The sequence below is a fragment of the Eulemur rufifrons genome, chromosome 9 (genome assembly GCF_041146395.1).
Source record: "Eulemur rufifrons isolate Redbay chromosome 9, OSU_ERuf_1, whole genome shotgun sequence".
Taxonomy (NCBI): Eukaryota; Metazoa; Chordata; class Mammalia; order Primates; family Lemuridae; genus Eulemur; species Eulemur rufifrons.
This window is the reverse complement of record NC_090991.1, coordinates 15,150,283-15,175,784: the sequence shown is the minus strand read 5'-3', so window position 1 is coordinate 15,175,784 and position 25,502 is coordinate 15,150,283. Positions and strand designations below refer to the sequence as shown.

The window sequence follows — 25,502 nt, the reverse complement described above, 5'->3', positions numbered from 1 at the left end:
AGAGAATCCTCACCAGAAAAGCCCCTCCCAGGTAGGGAAGTAAGTGCCCTTGAAGAGCGTGTGTTCCAGAATGCCTTCCACGCCACCCAGGGCCTGGATCATGTCCGTTCGGTAGTTGTTCAGGTTCCAGAGCTTCCCATCATGCCGTTGGTGTGTCCACCAGAAGGGGTTCTGCTTCAAAACCTAGATGGCAAGCGAGGCAGACACAGTCAAGCTTCTAAGGCACCTACCATCCCAGGTTTCCAGGGTGCTCCTGATTTAGGGAAAATCTCTCCACTATCCTCTCTCCACATACCTGGTACTGCTTAAAGTCAGTTCGGACACGCCAGCCCTTATCATAAGCCAATGTGTGCCGGTCCTTCTGGAAAAGGGTATTGATTCGAGGAATGCCCCGATCCCATGAATCTTCTAGATCTTCTAAAGTCAGCCGTCTGCCAAAGAAATAAAGATTAAAGTCAAAACACTTTCTCATGTGAAGAGCTTAGCATTCCTTCCTAGCCAAGGATAATTAGGGTCAAGAACAGAACCTGCCTTCTCACCTCCGAAAAACATGGCATGCTTCACTCCCAAACTCTACACAGGACTCAAAGTTTACCACCTTCCCCTGTCCCAGGGTTGGTCTGCCCTCCTAGATGCCCACCTGTTCTGGGCAATGGCCTCCTGTCTCTTGAGTGCATACTCAGCCCAGACCCGCTGGGAATCGATGAATTCACTCTCCCACGGCTGTATGTAGCGGTATAAGTTGGGAATCAGTTGGTCTTCTTCATGGCTCATTCCTGAACGAAAGTGTGTGATACCTACGTCTGTCTGCTTAGACCACCTGTTTTGGGGCACAACCAAGATTAGAAAAAAATAAAGCTTAAAAGTAAAGAAACACCCCCTTCCCTCAGGGTCTAAGCAACAAGATCTAGCATAATTTTTCAACCAAGCCCTACCTGAGGTCAGACTGGGGAATGAGCACATGACCCATTGAGAGCATTCCGAGTCCACCCAACTCCTTAGGGGTGTAGAACACAACAGGGGGAAAGCGACTTGGCATTTTGGAGTTGAGTCCAATCTTGATACGTGTCTGGATCTTGTTCTCACACTTTACCAGCAAGTCCAGGAGTTCCTGGGTATTCACTACAGCCTCCCGAAAGTATGTCATCAGGCCAATGAGAGCTGTATTCCACTTATTCACAATCTAAAGATAGTAGAAAAAAAGTAAATTATAGATGAACTGTAAGGGGTGGGGATGGGGACCATATAATCCAGTTTGTTATATCCCTAATACTCAAGAAAGATTTGAGCTCAATATCACTAGTCATTAGGGAAATACAGAAATCAAAACCATAATGAGATACCACTTCATACTCATTAGGATGGACATAATTAAAGATAGATGACAAGTGTTAACAAGGATGTGGAAAAAATGGAATCCCCACATACTTCTGATGGGAATGTAGAATGGAGAACTTTGCCACTTTGGAAACAGTCTAGCAGTTCCTCAAAAGGTTGAACACAGAAAAAAAGATTGTACCCTAGGCACATACCCATGAAAAATGAAAACAACATTTGTACACACAAAAATGTCTATATAAGTGCTAATAGCAGCACTATTTATAATATAATAGCCAAAAAGTGACAAAAAACCCAAATGTCCATCAATTTACAAATGGATAAACAAAATGCAGCATTTTTCATACAATGAAACGTTACTAATCCATGAAAAGAACTGAATTACTTTTGCCTTTGTTTTGTTGGTATAAGGTAAATAATTTAAAAAGGACTGGCCAGGCGCGGTGTCTCACACCTATAATCCTAGCCCTCTGGGAGACCAAGGTGGGAAGACTGCCTGAGCCCAGGAGTTTGAGACCAACCAGCCTGAGCAACAGTGAGACCCCATCTGTACAAAAAAAAAAACAGAAAAAGCAGCTGGGCACAGTGGCAAGCGGCTGTAGTCCCAGCTACTCAGGAGGCTGAGGCAGGAGTTTGTGGTTGCAGTAAGCTATGATGACACCACTGCACTGTAGCCCAGGAGACAGTGAGAGATTCTGTCTCAAAAAAAAAAAAAAAAAAAGACTACAGTATGATACATGCTACAATATGGACAAACCTTAAACATATTACACTAAGTGAAAAAGCAGCCAGACAAAAAAGGCCACACATTGTCCACAACAGGCAAATCTATACAGACAGAAAGTAGTTGCCAGGGACTGGGCAAGGGGGAAGAAATGAGGAATGAGAGACTGCTAATGGGAATTTCTGTTGAGGATAATGAAAATGTTATAGAATTAAAATAGTGGTGATGGTTACACAATTTATGGATATACTGAAAACCATCTAATTATACATTTAAAAGTATGCATTTTATAGTATGTCAATTCCACCTCAATAAAAAAAATGAATTGAGGCAACAGAAATACTGTTAAAATAAGACCAGATACAGTGAATAATCTCAGGGTGTGTAGAGAAAAAAAAAAAGAAAGGATGGGAAAAAAATCATCAAAAATAGGGGAAATAAAACTAATGATGGCTGGTTAGGGTGGCTCACACCTATAATCCCAGCACTATGGGAGGCTGAGCCAGGAAGATCACTTGAGGCTAGGAATTTGAGACCAGCCTGGGCAACAGTGAGACCCCATCTCTACAAAAAACAAAAAAATTAGCCAGGTGTGGTGGCATGCACCTGTAGTCCTAGCTCCTTGGAAGGCTAAGGTGAGAGCACTTGAGCCCAGGAGTTCAAGACTGCAGTTAGCTAAGCTCATGCCACTGTAGTCCAGCCTGGGTGACAGAGTGAGACCCTGTCTCAAACAACAACAACAACAACAACAACAAAAACCCACCAAGGCCACAGAAATTGCCCTCCCAGTATAATTAGAAAACTAAATGAGATTTAAAACAATGTTTTTAGACAACTGACAACAGGCAGCACATGCTATGACTCTTGAGAAAAGGGAAACAGACGAAGTGAAACCTACAACTGTCCCAGTTTATTGCCTAGTGGTAGTTTCCAAGCAGCAGCACATACATGGGAAGGTAATGGAAACAGAGCCCAAATAGTCTCACTGAATTGAAAAGACAGAGACCTGGGTTCAGGGGTCCAAGGAAGCTAGAATTTGTAGGGTACAAGCACTGGAGAGAAGGACTGTGCACAGAAATAGATCTCTGGAGATCCATGAAGGGATTCCCCCCCTCGTGTTTTTTGGCTGAGTACCACTCTGTAATGCAGTAAAACCCCATGAGGCCAGAGAAAGAACCACTGGAAAACAGTAGGCTGAATAAGTCCCACAGCTCATACAAGGCTGGGAACAGTTTGTGTGTCCCCACCAGCCAGTGTAAAGACCCCTTGTAATACATGAGAATCAAGGAGATTGCAGAAAGCTAACAACTTAGTAGTGGAGGTAAATTGGCCCCCAAAAAAAGGCTGCACTAGATTTGCCACAACCAAACTTAAAAGCAAACCTCAAAAGGATCAAACTAATAGTTACTTAACTGCATACCAGTATAGAGTCCCACATTCTTTAAGAAATGTGACAGGCCGGGCGCGGTGGCTCACGCCTGTAATCCTAGCACTCTGGGAGGCCGAGGCAGGCGGATTGTTTGAGCTCAGGAGTTTGAGACCAGCCTGAGCAAGAGTGAGACTCCCGTCTCTACTAAAAATAGAAAGAAATTATATGGACAGCTAAAAATATGTATAGAAAAATTAGCCGGGCATGGTGGCGCATGCCTGCAGTCTCAGCTACTCGGGAGGCTGAGGCAGGAGGATTGCTTGAGCCCAGGAGTTTGAGGTTGCTGTGAGCTAGGCTGAAGCCACGGCACTCTAGCCTGGGCAACAGAGGAAGATTGTCTCAAAAAAAAAAAAAAAAAAGAAAAAAGAAATGTAACAAAATCCAGCAATCAACAATATAAAATTCATAATTTCTAGCATCTAATAAAAAATTACTGTGTATACAAAGTAGGAATAAATTACCCACAAACAGAAGAAAAATAACAGACCCAGAAACACCACAGATGATGGAATTAGAAAGCAAGGACCTTAAAACAGCTACTAAAAATTGTAGAGTTATGTTTCAGCGTTTAAAGAAAAACATGAACATAATGAGGTAAGAAACAGATGTTTAACAAAGACCCAAATAGACCTTCTAGAGATAAAAATTACAGTATCTAGGCCAGGCATGGTGGCTCATGCCTGTAATCCCAGCACTTTGGAAGCCTGAGGCAGGAGGATTGCTTGAGGCCAGGAGTTCAAGACCAGCCTGGGCAACTCAGTGAGACACCATATCAACAAAAACATTAAAAAATTAGCCAGGCGTGATGGCAAGCACCCATAATCCCAGCTACTTGGGAGGCTGAAGCAGGAGGATTGCCTGAGCTCAGGAGTTAGAGGCTGCAGTGAGCTATGATCACACCACTTCACTGCAGAAGAAAAGAGTGAGACCTCGCTCGTCTCTACCAAAAATAGAAAAAATTAGCTGGGAGTGGTAGTGTACACCTATATAGTTCCAGCTACTCAGGAGGCTGAGGCAGGAGAGTCACTTCAGCCCGGAGTTAGAGGCTTCGATGAGTTGTGATGATGCCACTGCACACAAACCAGGGCAACAGTGAGACTCTGTTTCAAAAAAGAAGAGGGGAGGGGACAGAAGAGGCGGCAGAGGGGGAGGGGAAGGGAGAGAGGGGAGAACTGGTCCACATTAATAAGAATGAAGGCAAGGCTGGGCATGGTGGCTCACGTCTATAATCCTAGCACTCTGGGAGGCCGAGGTAGGAGGATTGCTTGAGCTCAGGAGTTTGAGACCAGCCTGAGCAAGAGTGAGACTCCGTCTCTACTAAAAATAGAAAGAAATTAGCCAGGCATGGTGGTGCACCTGTGGTCCCCGCTACTCGGGAGGCTGAAGCAGAAGGATCGCTAGAGCCCAGGGGTTTGAGGTTGCTGTGAGCTAGGCTAACAGCACGGCACTCTAGCCCAGGCAAGAGAGTGAGACTCTGTCTCAAAAAAGAAAAAAAAAAAAAAAAAAAATGAAGGCAAAATAAAGACTTTTCAGACAAACAAAAAGCAGAGTGTATTCATTGCCAGTAGACCTTTACTACAAGAAATGCTAATGGAAATTCTTCGTACAGAGGGACAGCATACCAGATGGAAATTTGTATCTACACAAAGTAATGGAGAATACTAGAAATAGTAAGTATGTGGGTAAAAATGTAAAAAAAAATGTAAAAAACATTTTTTCTCATTTTGCCATTTCTATAAAAAGATAAAGGCTGTTTAAAACAAAAATAGTAATGAAGTATTGTAGCATTTATAATACATGCACAATTAAAACATATGACAAAAATATAAGGAGTAGGAGGAGAGTGGAAGTATATATTATTGTAAGGTTCTTGTACTATATGTGAAGTAATTAGTGGTAGACTAATAGTCATAGTAGACCATGGTAGATTAGGGATATATACTGTCAACCCTACAGCAAACAAAATAAAAACAAAACAAAGATGTGTAGCCAAAAAGTGAAGAGTGGGGATAAATTAAAATCATAAAACAACTAAATCCAGAAGGCAGGAAAAAAGAAAAGCAGAAAGAATAAAAAACAAAATGCTAGATTTAAATTCATCTATATACTTATTTATTTATTTATTTTTTTGGAGATAGGGTCTCTTGCTTTCTCATCAACTCTGGAGTGCAGTGGCATCATCACAGTTTACTGCACCCTCCAACTTGGGCTCAAATGACCCTCCTGCCTTAGCTGCCCGAGTAGTTGGAACTACAGGCGCACGCTGCCATGCCCGGCTAATTTTTTTTTTTTTTTTTTTTGCTATTGCCCAGGCTGGTCTCCAACTCCTGGCCTCAAGTGATCCTCCCACCTTGGCCTCCCAGTGTGCTAGGATTACAGGCATGAGCCACTGCACCCAGCCTGTATTAACTATAACTGGAATATTTAGATCATTTGTAAGGCAAAGATTGTCAAGCTGGATTTAAAGAAAAAGCAAGATTTTACTATATGTTGTCTACAAGAAATAAACTTTAATTATGAAGACATAGGTTAAAAGTAAAAAGGTGGAAAAAGACACTCATGCAAACACAAAACAAAGTTGGAGTGGCACTACTGATATAAGACAAAGGAGACTTCAGAACAGGGAATATTATCACAAATAAAGAGAGACATTTGATAATGACAAAGAAGTCAATTCATTCACAAGGCATAATAATCCTAAGTACATTATGTACCTAATAAAAGAATTTTGAAATATATGAATGAAAAAATGATGGACTTGAAAGAAAAACTAAATTCACAGTTGTAGGTAGAGATTTCTAATACCCCCTCCGTAGTAACTGATAGAAGTTGACCAAAGAAACATTAAGGACATAGAAGAGTTGAACAATGCAATCAATCGACTGGACCTGACATTTATAAAACACTCTACCCAATAATCGCAGAATACAGATTCAAGTACTCATGGGACAGTTAACAAAATAGACCATATATGCTGGGCTATAAAACAAGTCTCAAAATATTTTTAAAAACTAAGATCATATAGAGTATGTTCCCTAACCATAATGGAATCAAACTAGAAACTAATAATGCAAACCTCCAAATATTTAAAAATTAAACAGCATACTTCTAAATTACCTGTGGGTAAAACATGAACTCATAAGGGAAATCAGAAAATATTTTTAACTGAATGAAAATGAAAGCAACAAATTAAAATTTGAGGAACACAGCAAAAGCAGTGCTTAGAGGAAAATTTACAGCACTGAATAGTTCTATTGGGAAAAAAAGCAAGGTCCAAAACTGATCATCTAACCTCACCTTAACAAACTAGAAAACTAGAACAAATTAAACTCAAAGTAAGCAAACGGAATGAATTAACGCAACAAAAAAGAGAAAAAAATAAAATTAATGAAGACAAAGCTGGTTCTTTGACAAAATTTAAAAACATAGCAAACCACAAAATACCAATTGATAAAATCTTTCAGGCAAAGAATATGTCTCCTGGACAATTACTGACGTGAAAGAGTATATTGGCTGGAGTTACAGAATTTGCCTTAAGCTAACAATATTCAGACAAGCAAGGAGAAATGACTGCAGAGTGAGGCTAACAGCTCAAACCGAATCACAAAAGCTAGACTGAGCATCTAGCATGTCCACAGGAGGAGACAACCAAGGCAAAAGACCTAGAGATAGAAAGACAGGCCAGGGCCACAGTGGGCTAGATGTGGAGGTAAGTGCAAACTGACTTAAGTTGGACAACTACCACCAGGGTTAGTAAATTCTGACTGCACTTGGTTCTTGGAATTGCTGATTTATATCACAGAACACTCCAGTTCTACTGCAGTTACCAGTGCTTTAACCCTGGGGACAGGGATTATGAATTCCCAAGGAGTCTAATATGCCTTTAAGAATAGAAATTCCTGGGGATGACAGAGGCAAGAAGGAAAATAATATTTATTTATTAAGGTCTACAAGTACTAGGCACCATGGTAAGAACCTTATATAGAAGCCGGGCACAGTGGCTCACACCTGTAATCCTAGCACTCTGGAAGGCCGAGGCGGGAGGATTGCTTAAGTTCAGGAGTTTGAGACCAGCCTGAGCAAGAGCGAGACCCCCGTCTCTACACAAAATAGAAAAATGAGCCAGGTGTGGTGGCACAAGCCTGTAGGCCCAGTTACTCAGAAGGCGGAGGCAGGAGGATTACTTGAGCCAAGGAGTTCAAGGCTGCTGTGAGCTATGACGATATCACTGCACTCTACCCAGGGCAACAGAATGACTCTGTCTCGAGGAAAAAAAAAAAAAAAAAAAGAACCTTTTATATATATATAAAATGCCTTTAAGTTTTCATAAAAGAAATAAATTACAGGCTGGGCGCGGTGGCTCACGCCTGTAATCCTAGCACTCTGGGAGGCCGAGGTGGGCGGATCGTTTGAGCTCAGGAGTTCGAGACCAGCCTGAGCAAGAGCGAGACCCCATCTCTACTAAAAATAGAAAGAAATTATATGGACAGCTAAAAATATATATAGAAAAAATAAGCCGGGCATGGTGGTGCATGCCTGTAGTCCCAACTACTTGGGAGGCTGAGACAGGAGGATCCCTTGAGCTCAGGAGTTTGAGGTTGCTGTGAGCTAGGCTGACGCCACGGCACTCACTCTAGCCTGGGCAACAGAGTGAGACTCTGTCTAAAAAAAAAAAAGGAAGAAAGAAAAAGAAAAAAAAAAAAAGGGAAATAAATTACAGAATTTGCCCATCACACAGCTTTTAACTGGCAGATTAACAGAGAGTTGTGTAGACATACAAACAACTTGGAAGGGAATGTGGAAACAAACTGTTAGGATGATGGAACTCTGAGTGTTTTCTTGATTTTGTTAGTATGTAATCTTTTTTTTTTACTGTAAATGATAAAATGGCAGAAAAATTAATGGGAACTTTTACTGTATCCTTTTGAGCTATGGTACATGATGTAATAAATTCTTTTCCATTTCACAGTAAGTGTAAAAGTCAAAACAAAAAGAGCAGAGAAATACATTTATTGCCATGAAGGATGTTTTCTGAAGGTCTTTCCCTTTTGGCTTTAGACTTCAAGAACTGTTCACATGCTTAAAGCCACAGAGAGACTGCTGTTTGCAGGAAGGCAGCCTTAGGGTCCCTCATGAAGTAAAGCTAAGTAGGCTATATCTTATAGGCCAGATTACCTAACTAGGTGAACTTCTATTTTTCTTCTGTGATTCCCGGCCCTTGTCGAAATCTTGTTTAAATGTTCCAGTCTTATTTTGCAGCTACTGCTAGGACTAAAGAGAAGGGTTTTGTCTCCATGCTTGGGCAAGTGTACTGCACATATCTCAGGCAAGAGTGGTGGCAGCACCTAAGGTGGTGGTGGCAGCAGCAATGACTATAATAAGGTCCAAAGAAAAGGAAAACTGTAGGAAACAAGAATCTTACTGGAAATTTTTCTTCTATTATCAACCTCAAAAGACCTGCTTTACACTATCTGCTCATAATCTTTGATCCCTCTCTCTTTTTTTTTTAAGAGACAAGGTCTCACACTGTTCCCCAGGCTAGAGTGCAATGGTGCGATCACAGCTCACTACAACCTCAAACTCCTGGGCTCAAGTGATCCTCCTCCCTCAGCCTCCTGAGTAGCTAGGACTATAGGTACATGCCATCACATCCGGCTCATTTTTTAAACTTTTTTTGTAGAGACAGGGTCTCACATGTTGCCCAGGCTGGCCTCCAACTCCTGGTTTCAAGCGATCCTTCTCCCTCCGCCTCCCAAAGTGCTAAGATTACAGGTGTGAGTCACTGTACCTGGCCTTGATTGTTCTAATTAATAAGGGCAAACATTTATTGAACAATTTATCAAGTAATATGGCTTACTAAATGCATTGTTTCATTTAGTTCTCACAAAATCTCTCTGAGCTAGGTAGTATCAGTATCCCTATTTTGTAACTGAAGGAACTGAGGTCCAGGTTAGGCAATTTCCCAAGGTCCCAACCAGTAATATGACAGAGCTACAATCTGAATCCAATTTGACTCCAGAACCTGTGCTTCTAACCACTATGGTCAACTGCTTTCCTAACCTCTCGGACACTCCTCCATTACCCAGGATCTTACCTCACATCTAGTTCCTTGATCTCTACATTTTTTTTCCAAGGTCACTGGCCTCTTCTGGTCTCTTCCTTCTCTCCCCTCTCCCATCATCCAGGATCCCAAACGGGTCCAGCACCCTCGATTCCCTTGCATCCAATTCCTTACCACTCCACAACAGCTCTCTAACAAAACCCCATTCCTAAATCCTGCGCTTTCCATTCCTGTCACTGAGTAGCTACGTGATTCTGGGAAGAACAAATACAGTTGTCTTCATTTTCTCAAAGCCCATCTGGGCCCTCCACACACCTGTCAGTCAATCCCTCTCAGTTTCTTCAACAATAATCATACCCCCACCACTGTCCTCAAGTCCACTATGCATATCTCTTACCCTTCATTCCAGCCCAACCAAAGCTGAAAAGTTCAAGATTCTGTTATAACTTCCTGCTAACCACATCCATATTCACACCTATCCAGACTTACTTCCTGCTAGGTTCAGAGGCTATTTTCCTCTGTTTGCCCTTTACTCTATCCCTAGTGAACTCCTCTGCAACTCTGCTCATCAATTATCACATATTACTGTTGTACTTTAAACTGTTACTGACTCCTTAATGTAAACATACTAGTCACTCCCATTCCAAAATACCTGCCTTGACTTACAGCTCCCTCTAGGTGGCATCTAATGCCCTTCCTCCTTACTCCAACTCTGGCAGATAGACTGTCCTTGCTGTCTCAGTCACTCCCCAGTAAAGCCTCACCCACTGCCATCTGGCTTCCATCCCCACTATTTCTGTAACAGCTCTTGCTAAGGTCACCAATGACGTCCTAACTGCCAAATCCAATGGATACTTTTCAGTCCTTATCTAACTGAAATGCTCTTAGGCAACTGACACTGTTAAGTACCCACCCCAATTCTGAAAACTTGTTCCTGACAGCCTTGGATCCCAGGACCAGCACTCTCCTGCAAGCTCTGGCCACACCGCTTCTTGGTGTTCCCCCGGGCTCCAATTTTGTCCCTCTGCTCTTCTCACTCTACATTCTCTCTGCGCGATCTTACTCACTCTTAAGCTTTCAACCTTTATGCTGACAAGACTCCTAAATCTACACCTTCAACCCAGATCTCTTCTCCAAGCTTCAGATTGCCAGCCAGACATCTTAGGAACCTCTAGGTTACCCCTGACGGCTCTTTCTCATTTCGTTTCTTTCCCTGGAGCTTCAAACTCATACTGTTTTCCACCAAATCTAAGAAATCATCAATTTAAGAGGCACCAGTAAGGAGGCAGGGGTGATATATGTACATAAATATGTATCTCACAATTGAAGAAATATCATAAATAAATGCCTGCTGGATTCCTCCATCTCAATGTTCTCAGGAACCGTAAACTTTATACAGCCCAAACTAACTTGATTTACCTTCCCTGTTAAACGTCCTCTTGTTCCTATAGTCTTCCAGTTGGTGGCACCAACATCCACCTTGTCGCCCATGCCAAAATCTGAACATCCTTTTTAACTTTTCTTTCCTGGGCATCTCACCATAACAAAGTTCTGCTGATTGTACCTGCTAACCACTTACCTTGTTCCCCTCTTCTTACCTTTACTTTCACTGCTCTCATCATTTTTATCTGGACTTCTGCAGTGGTCCCCAAAATTGGTCCCCTATCCTGTCCTTTTAACTGCATCTTCCCCACAGCCCCAAGAGCAAATTACCTAACACAGAAATCTGACAGAATCACTCCATGCTTAAAACCCTTACGTCTACAGTGCCCAAACCCTGGGGACTGGGGCCCCTTAGGGACCAGGCTGCAGAGGTCCCTACCTCTGTCCATGGAAAAATTGTCTTCCATGAAACCAGACCTTCAACAAGGCTTGCAATGCCCTCCATGATAAAGCTCTTGTCTATTTATCCAGCCCCATGGCCTAACACGCCCAACCCCATAATTTATTCCAATAAACTTTGAACTAATTCTTCCTCTTTTTTTTTTTTTTTTTTTTTTTTAAAGAGAGAGGTCTCGGCCGGGCACGGTGGCTCACGCCTGTAATCCTAGCACTCTGGGAGGCCAAGGTGGGAGGATCACTCGAGGTCAGGAGTTCGAGACCAGACTAAGCAAGAGCGAGACCCCGTCTCTACTAAAACTAGAAAAAAATGATCTGGACAGCTAAAAATATACAGAAAAAGTTAGCCGGGCATGGTGGCACATGCCTGTAGTCCCAGCTACTCGGGAGGCTGAGGCAGAAGGATCGCTTGAGCCCAGGAGTTTGAGGTTGCTGTGAGCTAGGGTGATGCCACGGCACTCTAGCCTGGGCAACAGAGCAAGACTCTGTCACAAAAAAAAAAAAAAAAAAAAAAAAAAAGAGGTCTCGCTCTGAGGCTCAAGCAGGACCGCAGTGGTGCAATCATAGCTCACTATAGCCTAGAACTCCTGGAATCTTCCCACCTCAGTCTCCCAAGTAGCTGGGCCTACGTACAGGCACAAGGCAACACACCCAGTTAATTTTCCTATTTTTTATAGTGATGAGGTCTCACTACATCATCCAGGCTGGTCTCAAAAAACCTTTACCGTTTTATAGTTTCATATATACCATGCTAGTTACATCTCTACCTCTCTGGCTAAAGGAATGCCTTCCCTCTCCCCCCTCATCACATCACATGCTACTTCTTTCAGAAAGCCTTTCTTCTTCCTCTCCTAGACTGGGCTGGAAGAGAGTCATTAACTCTAGTGTTCTCAGATTCCCAAATACCTGGTCTCCCATCCTATCCTTTTAACGCCACTCAACCAAGTATCCCTAATCCAAAAATTCAAAATCCGAACCTTTCTGAATGCCAACATGATGCTCAAAGGAAATGCTTATTGGAGTATTTTTGATTTCGGATTAGGGATGCTGACCCTGTAAGTATAAAGGAAATTATTTCAAAATCCAAAAATATGTGAAAACTGAAACACAATTCTGGTCTCAAGCATTTTGGATAAGGGATACTCAGCCTGTAACATAAGCTTTACAAACACCACATCCTATAACAGTTCTCTGTGTGTCTACCTCTCCAACTAGACAGAGTCTCTGCCTTCTGAGCTCACTATCTTACATCTGGTGTGTGCATAATCCCTGGAACACAGCAGACATCAGCAAATACTAACATGAGTTACAGAATTTCTGTTGTCTGATCCTTGAAGGGGGAACTAACCTAAAAAAGATAGACTTTTCCCTTGTGCTACACTCTAAAAAACTGTGTAACGAGGGATTTTAGGTAAGGAATATTAAGATAATAGAATGTATACATAACACAAGTTTTACTAAAAACCATAAAACACTCTGTACCTGCATATACTGCATGTTTGAAGAGATATAAAGGTCAGAACAAAAGAAAAATGTTAGAGCTAAGAGTTATTCTAAGGGAAATTAGGGTAATTTTCCAAACCTTGCAAAAACTTAATATACAGTTAAAAAATCCTCAGATTATTCTTTCTCAATTCTAGCTGCCTTCAGCTGGGCCTTGAAAGCAACTAAACGGGAAATAAACACTGAGATACCCAGTGAGAACTGCTTTTTAACAGGTATTCTATGCTACTGGTTAAAAGATGAGTCACAGAACTTAGATAAACAAGCCCCTGGGAAAATGCAAAAAACGATGCTTTTGTTTTTTCCTTTTCCTTTTTTTAAAGAGACAGGGTTTCACTCTGTCACCCAGGCTGGGGTGCGGTGGTGTGATCATAGCTCACTACAACCTCAAATGCCATGGGCTCAAGAGATCCTACTACCTCAGCCTCCTGAATAGTTGGGACTACAGGCATGTGCCACCAAGCCTGGATAATCTTTTGTAGAGACAAGGTCTTACTATGTTGCCTAGTCTGGTCTCAAACTCCTGCCTCAAGTGATGTTGCCACCTTGGCCTCCCAAAGTGCTGGGACTACAGGTGTGAACCACTGCACCCAGACAAAAATGATGCTTTTTTTGTTCAAATTAATGACTCCACCTTCTACTCGTGCCTTAATTTAGAATCATCACAACTCCACAGAGGTAGGCTATAGAATTCCTACAGTGAATTCTCAGAAAACAATTGTGAATTGACCTGACACTCTAAGCTGCCATCCCATGGAGTACGGAAACTGGCACACTAAGCAAAGTTGGGAAGGAGAGCAAACCAGGGAGTTGAAAAAGAACGTGAGATGAGCAAAGGGCACACGTGAAGCCGGGGCTCAGTGCCTTACATACCTTGGTGAAGGTGGTGGAGCCCGAGGCCATCAGAATTTGACGCACGCGGTTGTGAAAGCGCTGCATTGACTCATCATCCACACGCAGAAAACACTGAGCTGTCCGCTCCTTAGTAACCTAAACCACAAGGTCAAGGTTAACTTGTCTCAGGAATCACGACAGAAATAAAGGCCAACTCTTGACTACCACACTAAGTCCACCCCACCAAACAGGCTCAATGGACAATGAAAAGGTATGCCTGTGTTCCTCACCCCCATTCGCCCTGGAGGAACAGTAGTGGTAATGTTATTACTTCTAGCCCTCTTCCTAGGCCGTACCTCATTCTGTAGATTCCAGACTCCATCCTTATGGGTGAACTCCTCATAGCTGGTGCGGCATTTAGGCAGGATACGACACTCAAAGCCACACATGTTGAACAGCAGGTTGGGGTTATCCTTACTGTATACTGACACGAAGCTGTTCTCCCATTGAACTGTAGTCACTGACCGAGGCAGACGGTTCTTGATGTCCCAGAACACTGCCCGACCCCTGTCCGCAGAGAACATATGGCCACATCAGTCTCCTGAAAGAAACGTCCTTTCAAAGGCTAAACTGATGATATCCCAACAGAGCTACACTCCTCCCAATCAGGCCACAAACTCATAAATATCCTCTAATTGCTCTCTGGGTCCATCAGGCTAAAGTCTTCCCAGCTCCCAGAGCCCCAACTTAGACTCACAAGTTGACATCATGCTTCATGAGGCGCATGCGGGCGTCTCGGGGCCAACATTTCTTGTTATTATAGCCAACGATGTTTTCATTGTTAGGGTCAGGGTGCTCTGTCAGGTAACGCTGGATCAGGTCCCGAGCCTCATCTGCTGTGAACCTATACCAGGCAAGGTACATTACTAAGGCCCAAGTACTGGGACCCCATGGGTCCTCCAGCTCCACAGATGGAGTCCACACCCCACCCCAAACTTCATTCTATTTTAAAACCCCAACCCAGCAGCAAGTCCACTAAGGTAGAAAAACAGCTTTCAGAGGCAGGGCATATGCCTCAATGCCCTGCAATGGTAACAATTCAGGCAAGTTCTCACCTGAAAAAAATATGGATTCGATCAATGTATCTGCAGAAGAGACGGATGGGATGGGCAGCCTCAGTGGCTATGTCCTGGAAACTGAGAAAGTCATTTGGCATTTGAGGAGGCCCAGCCATCTCACTGGCCCGGTGCAACCCCAACACAAGCAAATCCATCACCAGGCCATAATACTGTACGATGAATGAGGCAAACTGCAGGCCTCTGATGATCCCGTATGAGTTCGTATGGTTCATGTCCTATAAAGAAAGAACTACAACTCAACAACCAATGGCCATCTCCCAGGCTTCTCCAGGGTCCTTTTGTTCTCTTCTGTTCTCCCCTCAGAAAATCCTGACCCAGTGGACCAGAAACCTCCCCTGACAAAATTCCTTACTACCATGCCACAAGACACACCTTATAGTTGATGACGACATTGTTCTTGGCTGTCATGTAGTCAGCTATGTTGTGGTCCACGATGAGTCGCAGTAGCCTGTTAAGCAGGGTCAAATCGATCTTTTCATACATCTTCTCAAAGCGTGATTCCAGCATGACATTGCACTCGCCCTCGCTCGTCTCCCACACGTCCTGCAGGTTATTGATGCCTAAGGAGTAGCAAGACGTCCAGTAGGTTAGAAATTGCCTTTTGGAATAGAAAGAAATTATCTGGCCAACTAAAAATATATATAGAAAAAATTAGCTGGACATGGTGGTGCATGCCTGTAGTCCCAGCTACTCGGGAGGCTGAGGCAGGAGGATTGCTTGAGCCCAGGAGTTTGAGATTGCTGTGAGCTAAGCTGACGCCACAGCATTCACTCTAGCCCGGGCAACAGAGCGAGATTCTGTCTCAAAAAAAAAAAAAAAATTTCCTTTGGAACTAGAACCCACAGTAACCATCATCACATTCCAGAACCCAATCCCACTACCACTCCATTCCTTCACGTGGATTGCTAAGGGTGTCAATTTTGCTCTTCAACACCATTTCCTTATTATCATGCATGGAGAAATTAAACCAATCACGCTGCCCAGATGAGAATTTTGATATAGAACTTAATTCTTCCCCCCTTCCTCAGTGGGTGATTCCAGAAAAGTTTTACCTTGGCACCACTTGTAAACAAGCAGTGGAGGTGGTTCTGTGTCAGCAGGTTTGATCCAGGGTGGGAAAAGGCGGCGCTTGTCAGCTTCATACCACAGGTATTGGTCCAGGTAGGCATCAGTTATCTTCTCCAGTGGCTCCACATCATACACTGGCACCAGGTGGCTATACAGGTCCATGAACTCAATGCCCACCTGTGGGACAAGGAGGCTGGCTCACACCAATCTACCAATCATCTGAGGAAATCTGCTACCGTGGGTGCCAAGACTGAATAGCACAGCCAAAAAGGAAACCTGGGGAGGCATCTTACTCACTTCCTTAAAGGCTCTCTGTGTGAGGAGGTGACGCTTGATGCGGGACAATGCCTCGTGGGGGTTGTCATAGGCCTGCTCAATCAGACCCAGCTCCTCTCTCTGAGACTGGTTTAACCGAGACTTCACACTGACAAAGCAACAGGAAACATGAATGGGAAAACCAAAAGGAAGCCAAATCCAGAAAGGACTGAGGCTAAATCTTCTTTCTTTGGACTATGATGCCATTCCCTCCCCATCACCTTCCCAGCAGGAACCTATCTATCTTACTCCTCACCTATAAGCTTCCTTCAGCCGCTCCAAGGCCAAGATGAGCAACTTGGTGTCATGTTTGTAGGAGAGTGGGGGGAATGGGATAGGCGAGAACCTACGGCTTTCCAACCAGTGCACAGTGGTGGTATACACTGCCACTGCTTCCTCTGCTGTGATGTAAGGTCCATCCTGCAATGTGGACATGAAATTAGCCCTCACTAACCGCCCCCCAGGACAAGACATGGTCCCAACTCTGCAGCAATCCCTCCCGGCCACTCCCCACCCCTAGTCCAGCCTACGCTGCCCAACCTTTAAGTAGTTGTGCTGCCGCTCCTGTTCTGCCTTGAGATAGAGCCGGGTGAGGCGGCCCAGGTTCTTTTTGCAAACAGTCTTGTCCACAGTAGCCCCACGGCGGATCCGTTCTCGGTTGTAATGGGCAGTGTTAGTCCACCAGTCAGCCTTGGCCTTCACGTATCGAAGGATCATATTTTCTATAGGCGTTGGCAGCCCAGGGACCTGAAAGTGCAAAAAGCACAATCAAGCTGGGCAGTGATGTGCACCTATAGTCCCACCTATCTGGAGGTGGAGGCAGGAGCATCACTTGAGCCCAGGAGTTTGAGGCCAGCTTGGGCAACACAGCAAGACCCCATTTCTTTAAAAAAAAAAAAAAGTAGAGAAAAAAGAAAGTAATGGGAGCCAGTCTCTAGGGGGTTCAGAAGTAGTAATCCTAACCCAAGCAAGAGGAATAGTCCTGCCTCATTTGTGTTGGGAAGACACCCACCTTCCAGGGAATGTTAGCCTTCCAGCAGCGCCAGGCTTCACTTAGGTGCTGCAGGATTGTCCGGGCCTTGTTCTGTTTGATCCCCTCAGGCATCATGTCCAGAATGTCATGCATCACAGCTGCCCGAAGCTCAAGGTCAAAATGTGATTCCACTCGCTGCTTTGTTACTGTCTTTGCCACCCCCTTCGAGTGTCGGCCTAGAAATGAAGTGGCCCAAGGTGATTAAAAGATTCCTGGTTTTTTAGTAAGAGTCTCTACCTTCATGTCCTTTGCTAATGGTGCTTACAGTGAAATCATGAAGTATTAACAAAGCATTCATATGCCCAGCACATGCAAAAAGACAAGATACCTCAAATATTCACAGCTATGCTTCTAAGCAATTTCCACTCCTATAAATGCATGACTGACTCAGTGCCCCAAGAAATAGAATCCCAGGTCAGACTCATTTGAGAATGAGACCTAGAGGCAATCTAGCAGAAAAGGGTTCTCATAGAAGGGCAGGCGACGGAGCAAAGACACACATGATCTACCCCAGAAACAATAATAGAAGTTGGACAGAGAAAACCACTTACCTTCAAACTGCCGGGCTAGGAGGTTGCCCAGCCATCGCTCCAGCAGAGGAGTAATGCCACGCATGAAAAACAGCCAGACGCGCCAGCCAGCAGCCCAGAAGCCACAGCCAGGGCCCTTCCCTACAGGGCCCTAGGATGCCAAGCAGAAGTTAAAAACACAAGTTAGCAATTCATTTAGACAACAATACAAAACTGAGCAGATGTAGGGCAGGAGGAACATATGTATGGCAGTGGAGGGGGAAAAGGGAAAACTCTGGGATCCCTACATCTAAAACAAGGGGGTAAATGAGAAACTTCAAGGCAAAAACCAGGAACTGAGATTCCCTATGTGGACTTAAAGGTAGGTTTTGGGGGGAAGCGTTGAGATTCACAAGGTGAGAGCAATAACAACACACTCAGCCTCTCTCCAAATAGGTCTTGAAAACAGCCCTGATTAGACGTGAAAATAAAGATCTGAGAAAGTCAATCAGTGAGGACAAGGTCTCACCGTGTTGAATCGATAATAGATGAGATGCTTCAGGTCCTTGCACATGCGAATCTGTCGCATCAGCTTGTATTTGTATCGATACATGCCAGTCAGCTGCCCCACATGGGCGAATATATACTGCAATCCATCTGCCAGCTGCAACACAATTGCCCCATCAGACTTAGAGCTTGAGCCAGCTCTGTGTGTCAGCACAGGCTTCATCCAGCCTCCCCACCTGAGCAGGGGTCGGGACTACCAAGCCTCACCTGGAAGGCATCCACATTGCCCAATCGATACTGCACATGACTATCCACAACCAGCTTAGTCAAACGCAGAACTTCCCGACACAGATGGAAAGCATTCCCAAAACGAGATTTCTTTCTTTCCTGGAGAAGATGCAAATTAAAAAAAGAACATTAAAAGGGCCCAACTGGATGTATACCTTGATCAAGGGCCAGAGCAAATCTATTCGTCTATCCCTAAAGCCCAGGAGACCCCTAAAGTCCAATGCAGGCACCTTGGTGGTGAGTGTCTTGACAGGCTTGAGATTGAAGTTGTAGTCCAGGTGCAAGTAATTGAGGTTTTTACGGTGAATGAGAAGGTTAAGCATGTTGTAGCCCTGGCGGCAAACCTGTAGCCCCACCTCTACCCAGTCTAGCTTCGTGGACTGGAAGAATTTGGTGGCTTTGAAGGAGCGGAACAGATACCTGGGGTGGGAATTAGAAGGAGAGTAAGAGTTAGCCTACTAACAATCTCCAGAACAGAAGTCTAAGCAGGAGCCCTCAGGAACCTTACCTCTTCTTTTGGGCTTTAGGGGGCCGATGCTTCAGGGCATTCAGAACATAGTACTTAAGCAGCTTCTGGTAGGAGACCCTCACTTTCACAGGCTGCCCAGCTGGACAATGCTCCCGATACCTGAGAAAACAAGCCCAGCAGAGCCTGGCTATCTCTTCTTCCAGCCACTCTGGTAAAGGCTGCATGCCCACCTAGTTGGAATCTTTTATATATCCACTACCACCCACCCCCCCAAGTACAAGCCTTACCAATTTTTAACAAGGGGTATGTCCAGAGCCCGACGGGTGCGACCAGAGCGTAGGTTGAAGGGCCGTGGAGCCCAGAGCAGTGCAATGCCATTGGCTGTATTGTCTGTATACAGGGGTGTGTCCTTCAGGAAGGGTTCCACAAATTCTGGGAGCTCAAATTCCTCGTCGTCATCTGGCAATGGTTCCTGGCTCTGAAAGAGGAACCCCCTCAAGAATTCAGCTCCTACTGAACTAAGCATAGATTTTGAGACGAAAGGAAAATTCTCTGGGGCCAAGCAAAGTAGCTACATTGGCCATGGAAACTGGGCTGCCTGACAAGAGAAGCCCTAAAGGGCCAGGGCAAAGGGGGCCAAGGGAGCATAGAACAAGCCAGGCCCAACCAGGGAAGTAAGCATCACTCCTCACACCTCAACTGGCTCACCACCATAAGCCTCCCCAAGGAGCCCCAGTACCACAGAAGGTAAACACTGCAATCAACTCTTGCCCAAGTTCCAAAAATTGAGCTTGGGGAAGGAGGTTTGCTCATGTTAAGGACAAAATGGAATATGGATAACACTGAGAACATTATGCTAAGTGTACGAAGCCAGTCACAAAAGACCACAGTGGGCTAGGCATGGTGGCTCATGCCTGTAATCCTAGCACTCTGGGAGGCTGAGGTGGGAGGATCACTCAAGTTCAGGAGTTGAACTTGCCTGAGCAAGAGTGACACTCCCATCTCTACTAAAAATAGAAAGAAATTAGCTGGGCCGGGCGCGGTGGCTCACGCCTGTAATCCTAGCACTCTGGGAGGCCGAGGTGGGCGGATCGTTTGAGCTCAGGAGTTCGAGACCAGCCTGAGCAAGAGCGAGACCCCATCTCTACTAAAAATAGAAAGAAATTATATGGACAGCTAAAAATATATATAGAAAAAATTAGCCGGGCATGGTGGCGCATGCCTGTAGTCCCAGCTACTCGGGAGGCTGAGACAGGAGGATCGCTTGAGCTCAGGAGTTTGAGGTTGCTGTGAGCTAGGCTAACGCCACGGCACTCACTCTAGCCTGGACAACAGAGTGAGACTCTGTCTCAAAAAAAAAAAAAAAAAGAAAGAAATTAGCTGGACAACTAAAAATATATACAAAAAATTAGCCAGGCATTGTGGCGCATGCCTGTAGTCCCAGCTACTCGGGAGGCTAAGGCAGGAAGATTGCTTGAGCCCAAGAGTTTGAGGTTGCTGTGAGCTAGCCTGACGCCAAGGCACTCTGGCCAGGGCAATAGAGTGAGACTCTGTCTCAAAAAAAAAAAAAAAAACCCCACACAGTATATCAGTGTATGTTTCCATTTATATATAAATGTCTATAATAGGTAAATCACAGAAATAGAAAGCATAAGAGTTGTTGCCTAGGCAAGTTGAGGGGAAAAGAAAAGTGATTGCTAAGGGCTTCTTTTTGGGGTAATGAAAATCTTCTGAAATTACCAGTGGTGACAGCTGTCTAACGCTAAGCATAAACTAAAAACAACCGAATTATACACTTTACCTTTAAAGACACAGGGTCTCACTCTGTCAACCACACTGGAGACAAGTGGCATGATCATAGCTCATTGTAACCTTGAACTTCTGGGCTCAGACAATCCTCTCACCTCAGCCTCCCTCTGGTACTCCTAGCTTAAAGTGATCCTCTTGACCTTCCAAACTGCTGGGATTTATGTGAGCCACTGTGCCCAGCCTGAATTGTATACTTTAAATAGGTGACTTGTATAGTAACTATTTCACTATCTTAAAAAAAACAAACAAACAAAAAAAAAAAAACATAGGGCCAGGTATGGTAGTTCATGTCTGTAATCCCAGAACTTTGTGAGTCCAAGGTAGGAGTATCACTTGAGGCCAGGAGTTCAAGGTTGAAGAGAGCAATGATCACACCTCTGCACTCCAGCCTGAGTGACATCCCATCTCTTAAAAAACACAACAGAGACAGATCTATATAGACTATATTGAGCACCAAAGAGAAATAATGATAAAGCCCAGATGGATAATCACAGAAACAAAAATTATATCAACTTGTTTTAAGCCGAATGCTCAACTCTCAAACTAGCTTATAGTTCAAGGGGAACATTTAACAGAATGGAAAATGTTTCCCCCTAGCTAAGTTTTTATCTAGTAACACTTCAGTCAACCTCAGGAAATTTCTCTTGGAAAAGCTGAGGTCAAGTGCTCCTTCCTCTCACCTTGACTGAGTGCCTATGGGAGATTGGGTTGATCAAAGGATCAAAGTAGAAAGCTGGCAAATCAGGATCCTCAGTTTTGATGAATACAACATTAGGAGTATGGTACCTAAAATGAAAGGAAGAGTCAGCGTAAGTTTTCCTGCCCTGGCCCAACGTAAATTCCAGCCTTCTCCTTTCCAACTATTGTGTTCCAGCTCTCTCACCAGGTGAGGTGGACATGATGTGGAAGATTGTTGTACAAGTAAGGAAAAGCAATCTTGTATTCTGTACGGATAGGCTGCCGGATAATGATCTTGTTAATATCATTGAATTCATTCCAGTCTTCATCCCTAGGGTACAAAAATCAAGGATAGCAGACGAATTTGGAAGTTACACTAGGATTTTAAGGATTAAAAACTAGATTTTACTCAACCCAAAGTGCCTAAAATCTCTATTTTCTCCAACTTACTGTAGATTGATGTCTCGAACAAGAGGTTCAAATTTGGGACCTCCAGGAATGGCCATATTGAGTGCCTTGGAGGTAAAGAAGGCCTTCAAATCAAACAGATAGAAGTAATTATCATCCACCAAGTCTGTCAGGAGTTGATTGGCCAGGCGGTATAGAGTGGACATCATGGGCAGGGTGAACTGCCAGCGCTGGTAAGTGGAGCCATTCACATATCTAAGGAAAAAAAAGAGGGGCCCGCATGAAATAGCATACCACCTATTGCTCTCCCAGGACTCCTGGAATTCCTAAAACTTTCACAGGAGTGATAACTCCACCCATCACTCACTTCCTGCTGTCCCTCAATGGCTGGTGGTCATAGAACCAGTCCAACACAGGGGCATCCTCTTCAGGGTCCAGCTCTAGCTGAATGGCTTCCAGTGGCTCAACATCTAGGATGTTGTCAGCATAGTCCAAGGGCGGCTCCTCATCATCAAAAGGAGGGAAGCGCATCCTCTTAAAATGTCTCCTGTCTCTTTTTTCTCGACGCATCATGATCCACATCGACCTGGAGGGCAAGAATGTCACACAATGGTTTCCATCCACTGTCCCCCAACCACAACCACCACATACCATATTCTAGCTTTTCTCACCCCCACTGGGAGATGTAGACAGGCTCAATGACCCAGGGAATCTCATTGACGAAGGAAATGGCTCCAGTGATGTGGTACAGCACAGGCACGTCCCGAATCTGCTCCCAAGGCATAGGCATGTTCTCCAGAAGTTTGAGGACTGCATGGGGCATGTACTTTAGGGCACTGCCACATTCAGAAGAGAGAAATGTATTAGAAATGAGAGAGTGTTCTGCTACCTGTCCCATGCAGAGAAGCCACATGGTTGTCACACCACCATATTCCACGTAAAATTCTACTGTACAGTCTAAATTCCCAAACTTAGCACACAGGCCCTCCATAACCAGAAACCCTGCCTCCCCCTCTTCAAATTCACCTTGCACCATTCTTCCTCTTCAATTTCATAGTCCCACAATACTGGGTTTCAGTCCCTCTAAATCAACAGCTGTACCTCTGAAGACAACTTTTACACTGTCTCACATTCTATTCCTTCTGCAGCTTCTCATAAACGATAAAACATTCACCATACTATACTGTAACCACTTGTCTCATGTCTCTCATGCCACTAGACTGTACATTCCTACCAGGTAGACATCATTACTGCCTGCTCACTGTTATAGCCCTAGCACATTTCTCAAAAATATATATTTGAAATAAATAAAACTTCCATGGCTGTCTTACACCAGATCATTAACTGGCTAACATTTTTGTGTCCACATGGAACGGGGATTTGCTAAGACATTTACACCTGTAGAAACACAGGTTAGGGCCACAGAAAAACAAGAGTACAGACACCTCTGGAGTTAAATATCCCAATCTCAGAATTCTGGTCACTGAGTGACAGGTTGCCAGACTGCATAAAATGTCCCACCCTGGGTTTCAACCCATTCAATGATAGGACTACCTTATAATGGCATCAATAGGACAAATCAATGCACCAGTCCCAAACTAGGAAGAGAAATTAGGGCAATGGGAAGATGTAGAAATTGTTACAGATTCCTAGTGGTTTTCTTCTTTCTCATAACCACCAAGATGGGCTGTCAAAGCAGAGTCCTGTTCCAAAATAACAAAGCATCTACACAGGACTGCAACCTATGGGACAAGAAGGGAAAAGGGCCATACTCCAAATGAAATGATTTCAGGATGTTCCTTACCCCAAGTATACCCTTTTGTCATGGCGGAACTTCCTGTTGGTCATGTCTCCATGGTCTCGAATGATCTTCCTGACATGTTCTGGGGGCATGTCTTCCTTCTGAGCATCCACAAACCCAAACTTTCTCTTTTCTGCATAGCGCTTGGCCTGCAATTGCTGCCATTTTCGAGCTACGAAGACATCTCCGTTTAAAGGACTGCACACTGTAACTTAACCTAATTATCCCAATCCCTTACCCTAGGGTAAGCTCCTGTCAGGGCGTGAGGGAAGAGCAGGCATCGGCAGGGAGGAGCACTCCTCGCCAATTTTCTTGCCATTTTACTGTACATTTTCCTTCACCACATTTATGCTACCTGACATTTTTATTACAGATCTTCCAGGTTTTTTGTTGTCTACTTCCCTCATTAGAATTTAAACCCTATAAGGGCAAGAGTTTTGTCTCCATTATTGAGCCCTGCCTGGATAAGCTCCTGTGAGTAAAATGACTTGATTAAATTAAAAAAATTAAACGGGGCTAACAAGAGAGCTGACACCTAATGACCCGACAAAAGAGGGGGAAAAGGTCAAGCCCGTTTGCGCGCACGCGCACACGAGCTCCGCCTCCGGGCCCGCGCGCCCCTCCCACACTCCTTCCTCACCTTTCTCCTGCAGTTTCTCCTCCGACATGTAGTCTGGTAGGGGGGCTAGAGGGCCGGGCACAGGATTGCCCGGCCCTCGGTAAGGAAAGACTCCGGCCATGCCCGGAGAATCTGGGAAGAGACGGGAGAGAAAAAATAAACAAGGCCCAGGCCCACGGGAGGCAAAGCAACCCCTCCGGAGACCCCCGTCCTGCAGTCCCGCCTCGCTAGGAGTACATCCAGCCCAACCCGGCCTGGCCGGGACAAACTTGCAGCCACTCAGTTCGACCAGACCATGCCTCCCCTAGCCCGGCCTAGAAATTCTACGCACCCCACGGCCCCTCACGCAGACGGCCACTTTCTCCACAGCGCAATGGCGGCCAGTCTGCGTCCGCGGCGCGTTCCCAACGCCAGGAAGTACGCAACACAGGTTCAGCAGTTGATCCAATAGGCGCCGACGTGCTCAGATGGATTAGCGAGGTCACCAATTAGAGTTGGATACCGCGCCGGAGGAGGCCGGTCCATAGGCGGAAAGGATTTGAACGCGAAGGGGTGTGTCGGGGGCTCAAGCCCCGCCTCCCGCGTTTCCGAGGCTGTCTCTGGGCCCGGTAATAGACCTCCGAGTCTGATAGGCTACTGACCTCGGACTGCCAGAGACCGAAGCCTACACAGTTTTAATAAATTTGTCAAAATTGCACATTGTTCTGTGTCTGTTCTCATGAATGTAGGCTTGAGATGCAGTACTAGCTCCAGGTCCTTTGTTCACGCATTCATTCATTCAACCATCATTTACCGAGGATTGGGGATGTAGCAGAGAAAAGGACACCCATGGAGTTCACAAGGTAGCAGGCAGACAGACAAGAACGCAGGCTGTTCCACTGCGGTATGTTAGGAGTTCAAAGGCAGGGCATTTAATTCTGCCTGTGAAGTCAGGGTGGAGATAGTCAATGAACCTAGGAAAATAAAAGAGGCCATGGGTGATTCCAGTGGTGGGTATCTTTCCCCCGTCCCTATTACTCTTTTCTCTCTGGCAATAATTGCACTATGGAGTGTATGGTTAACGCCCTATGAAATGCTTTTTGACTGCTCAGGCTCAACCTGTATCTTGCTGCCTGCGTGGCTCTCCATCCC

General features: G+C 44.7%; 1 protein-coding gene across 1 annotated transcript in view; it reads right to left on the bottom strand.

Moving 5' to 3' along the window:
- The window catches only part of PRPF8 (pre-mRNA processing factor 8), a 34,516-nt gene extending 9,726 nt beyond the window's left edge, over positions 1 to 24,790 (bottom strand). Inside the window, exons 1-28 of the mRNA XM_069482169.1 lie at positions 24,703 to 24,790; positions 24,393 to 24,503; positions 23,756 to 23,924; positions 22,623 to 22,787; positions 22,319 to 22,537; positions 21,994 to 22,206; positions 21,749 to 21,874; positions 21,546 to 21,651; positions 19,344 to 19,534; positions 19,096 to 19,215; positions 18,818 to 19,007; positions 18,567 to 18,686; positions 18,322 to 18,456; positions 17,835 to 17,964; positions 17,263 to 17,459; positions 16,791 to 16,997; positions 16,507 to 16,670; positions 16,233 to 16,359; positions 15,920 to 16,112; positions 15,240 to 15,427; positions 14,844 to 15,082; positions 14,486 to 14,632; positions 14,085 to 14,295; positions 13,768 to 13,884; positions 936 to 1,183; positions 641 to 820; positions 296 to 431; positions 14 to 183 (exon numbers count right to left, since the gene is read on the bottom strand). Of these exons, the coding sequence (XP_069338270.1) occupies positions 14 to 183; positions 296 to 431; positions 641 to 820; positions 936 to 1,183; positions 13,768 to 13,884; positions 14,085 to 14,295; positions 14,486 to 14,632; positions 14,844 to 15,082; positions 15,240 to 15,427; positions 15,920 to 16,112; positions 16,233 to 16,359; positions 16,507 to 16,670; positions 16,791 to 16,997; positions 17,263 to 17,459; positions 17,835 to 17,964; positions 18,322 to 18,456; positions 18,567 to 18,686; positions 18,818 to 19,007; positions 19,096 to 19,215; positions 19,344 to 19,534; positions 21,546 to 21,651; positions 21,749 to 21,874; positions 21,994 to 22,206; positions 22,319 to 22,537; positions 22,623 to 22,787; positions 23,756 to 23,924; positions 24,393 to 24,492 (4,508 nt within the window). The 5' untranslated portion in view covers positions 24,493 to 24,503; positions 24,703 to 24,790. The remainder of the gene's footprint in view (positions 1 to 13; positions 184 to 295; positions 432 to 640; positions 821 to 935; positions 1,184 to 13,767; positions 13,885 to 14,084; positions 14,296 to 14,485; positions 14,633 to 14,843; positions 15,083 to 15,239; positions 15,428 to 15,919; positions 16,113 to 16,232; positions 16,360 to 16,506; positions 16,671 to 16,790; positions 16,998 to 17,262; positions 17,460 to 17,834; positions 17,965 to 18,321; positions 18,457 to 18,566; positions 18,687 to 18,817; positions 19,008 to 19,095; positions 19,216 to 19,343; positions 19,535 to 21,545; positions 21,652 to 21,748; positions 21,875 to 21,993; positions 22,207 to 22,318; positions 22,538 to 22,622; positions 22,788 to 23,755; positions 23,925 to 24,392; positions 24,504 to 24,702) is intronic.
- Between the last annotated feature and the right edge of the window lie 712 nt (positions 24,791 to 25,502).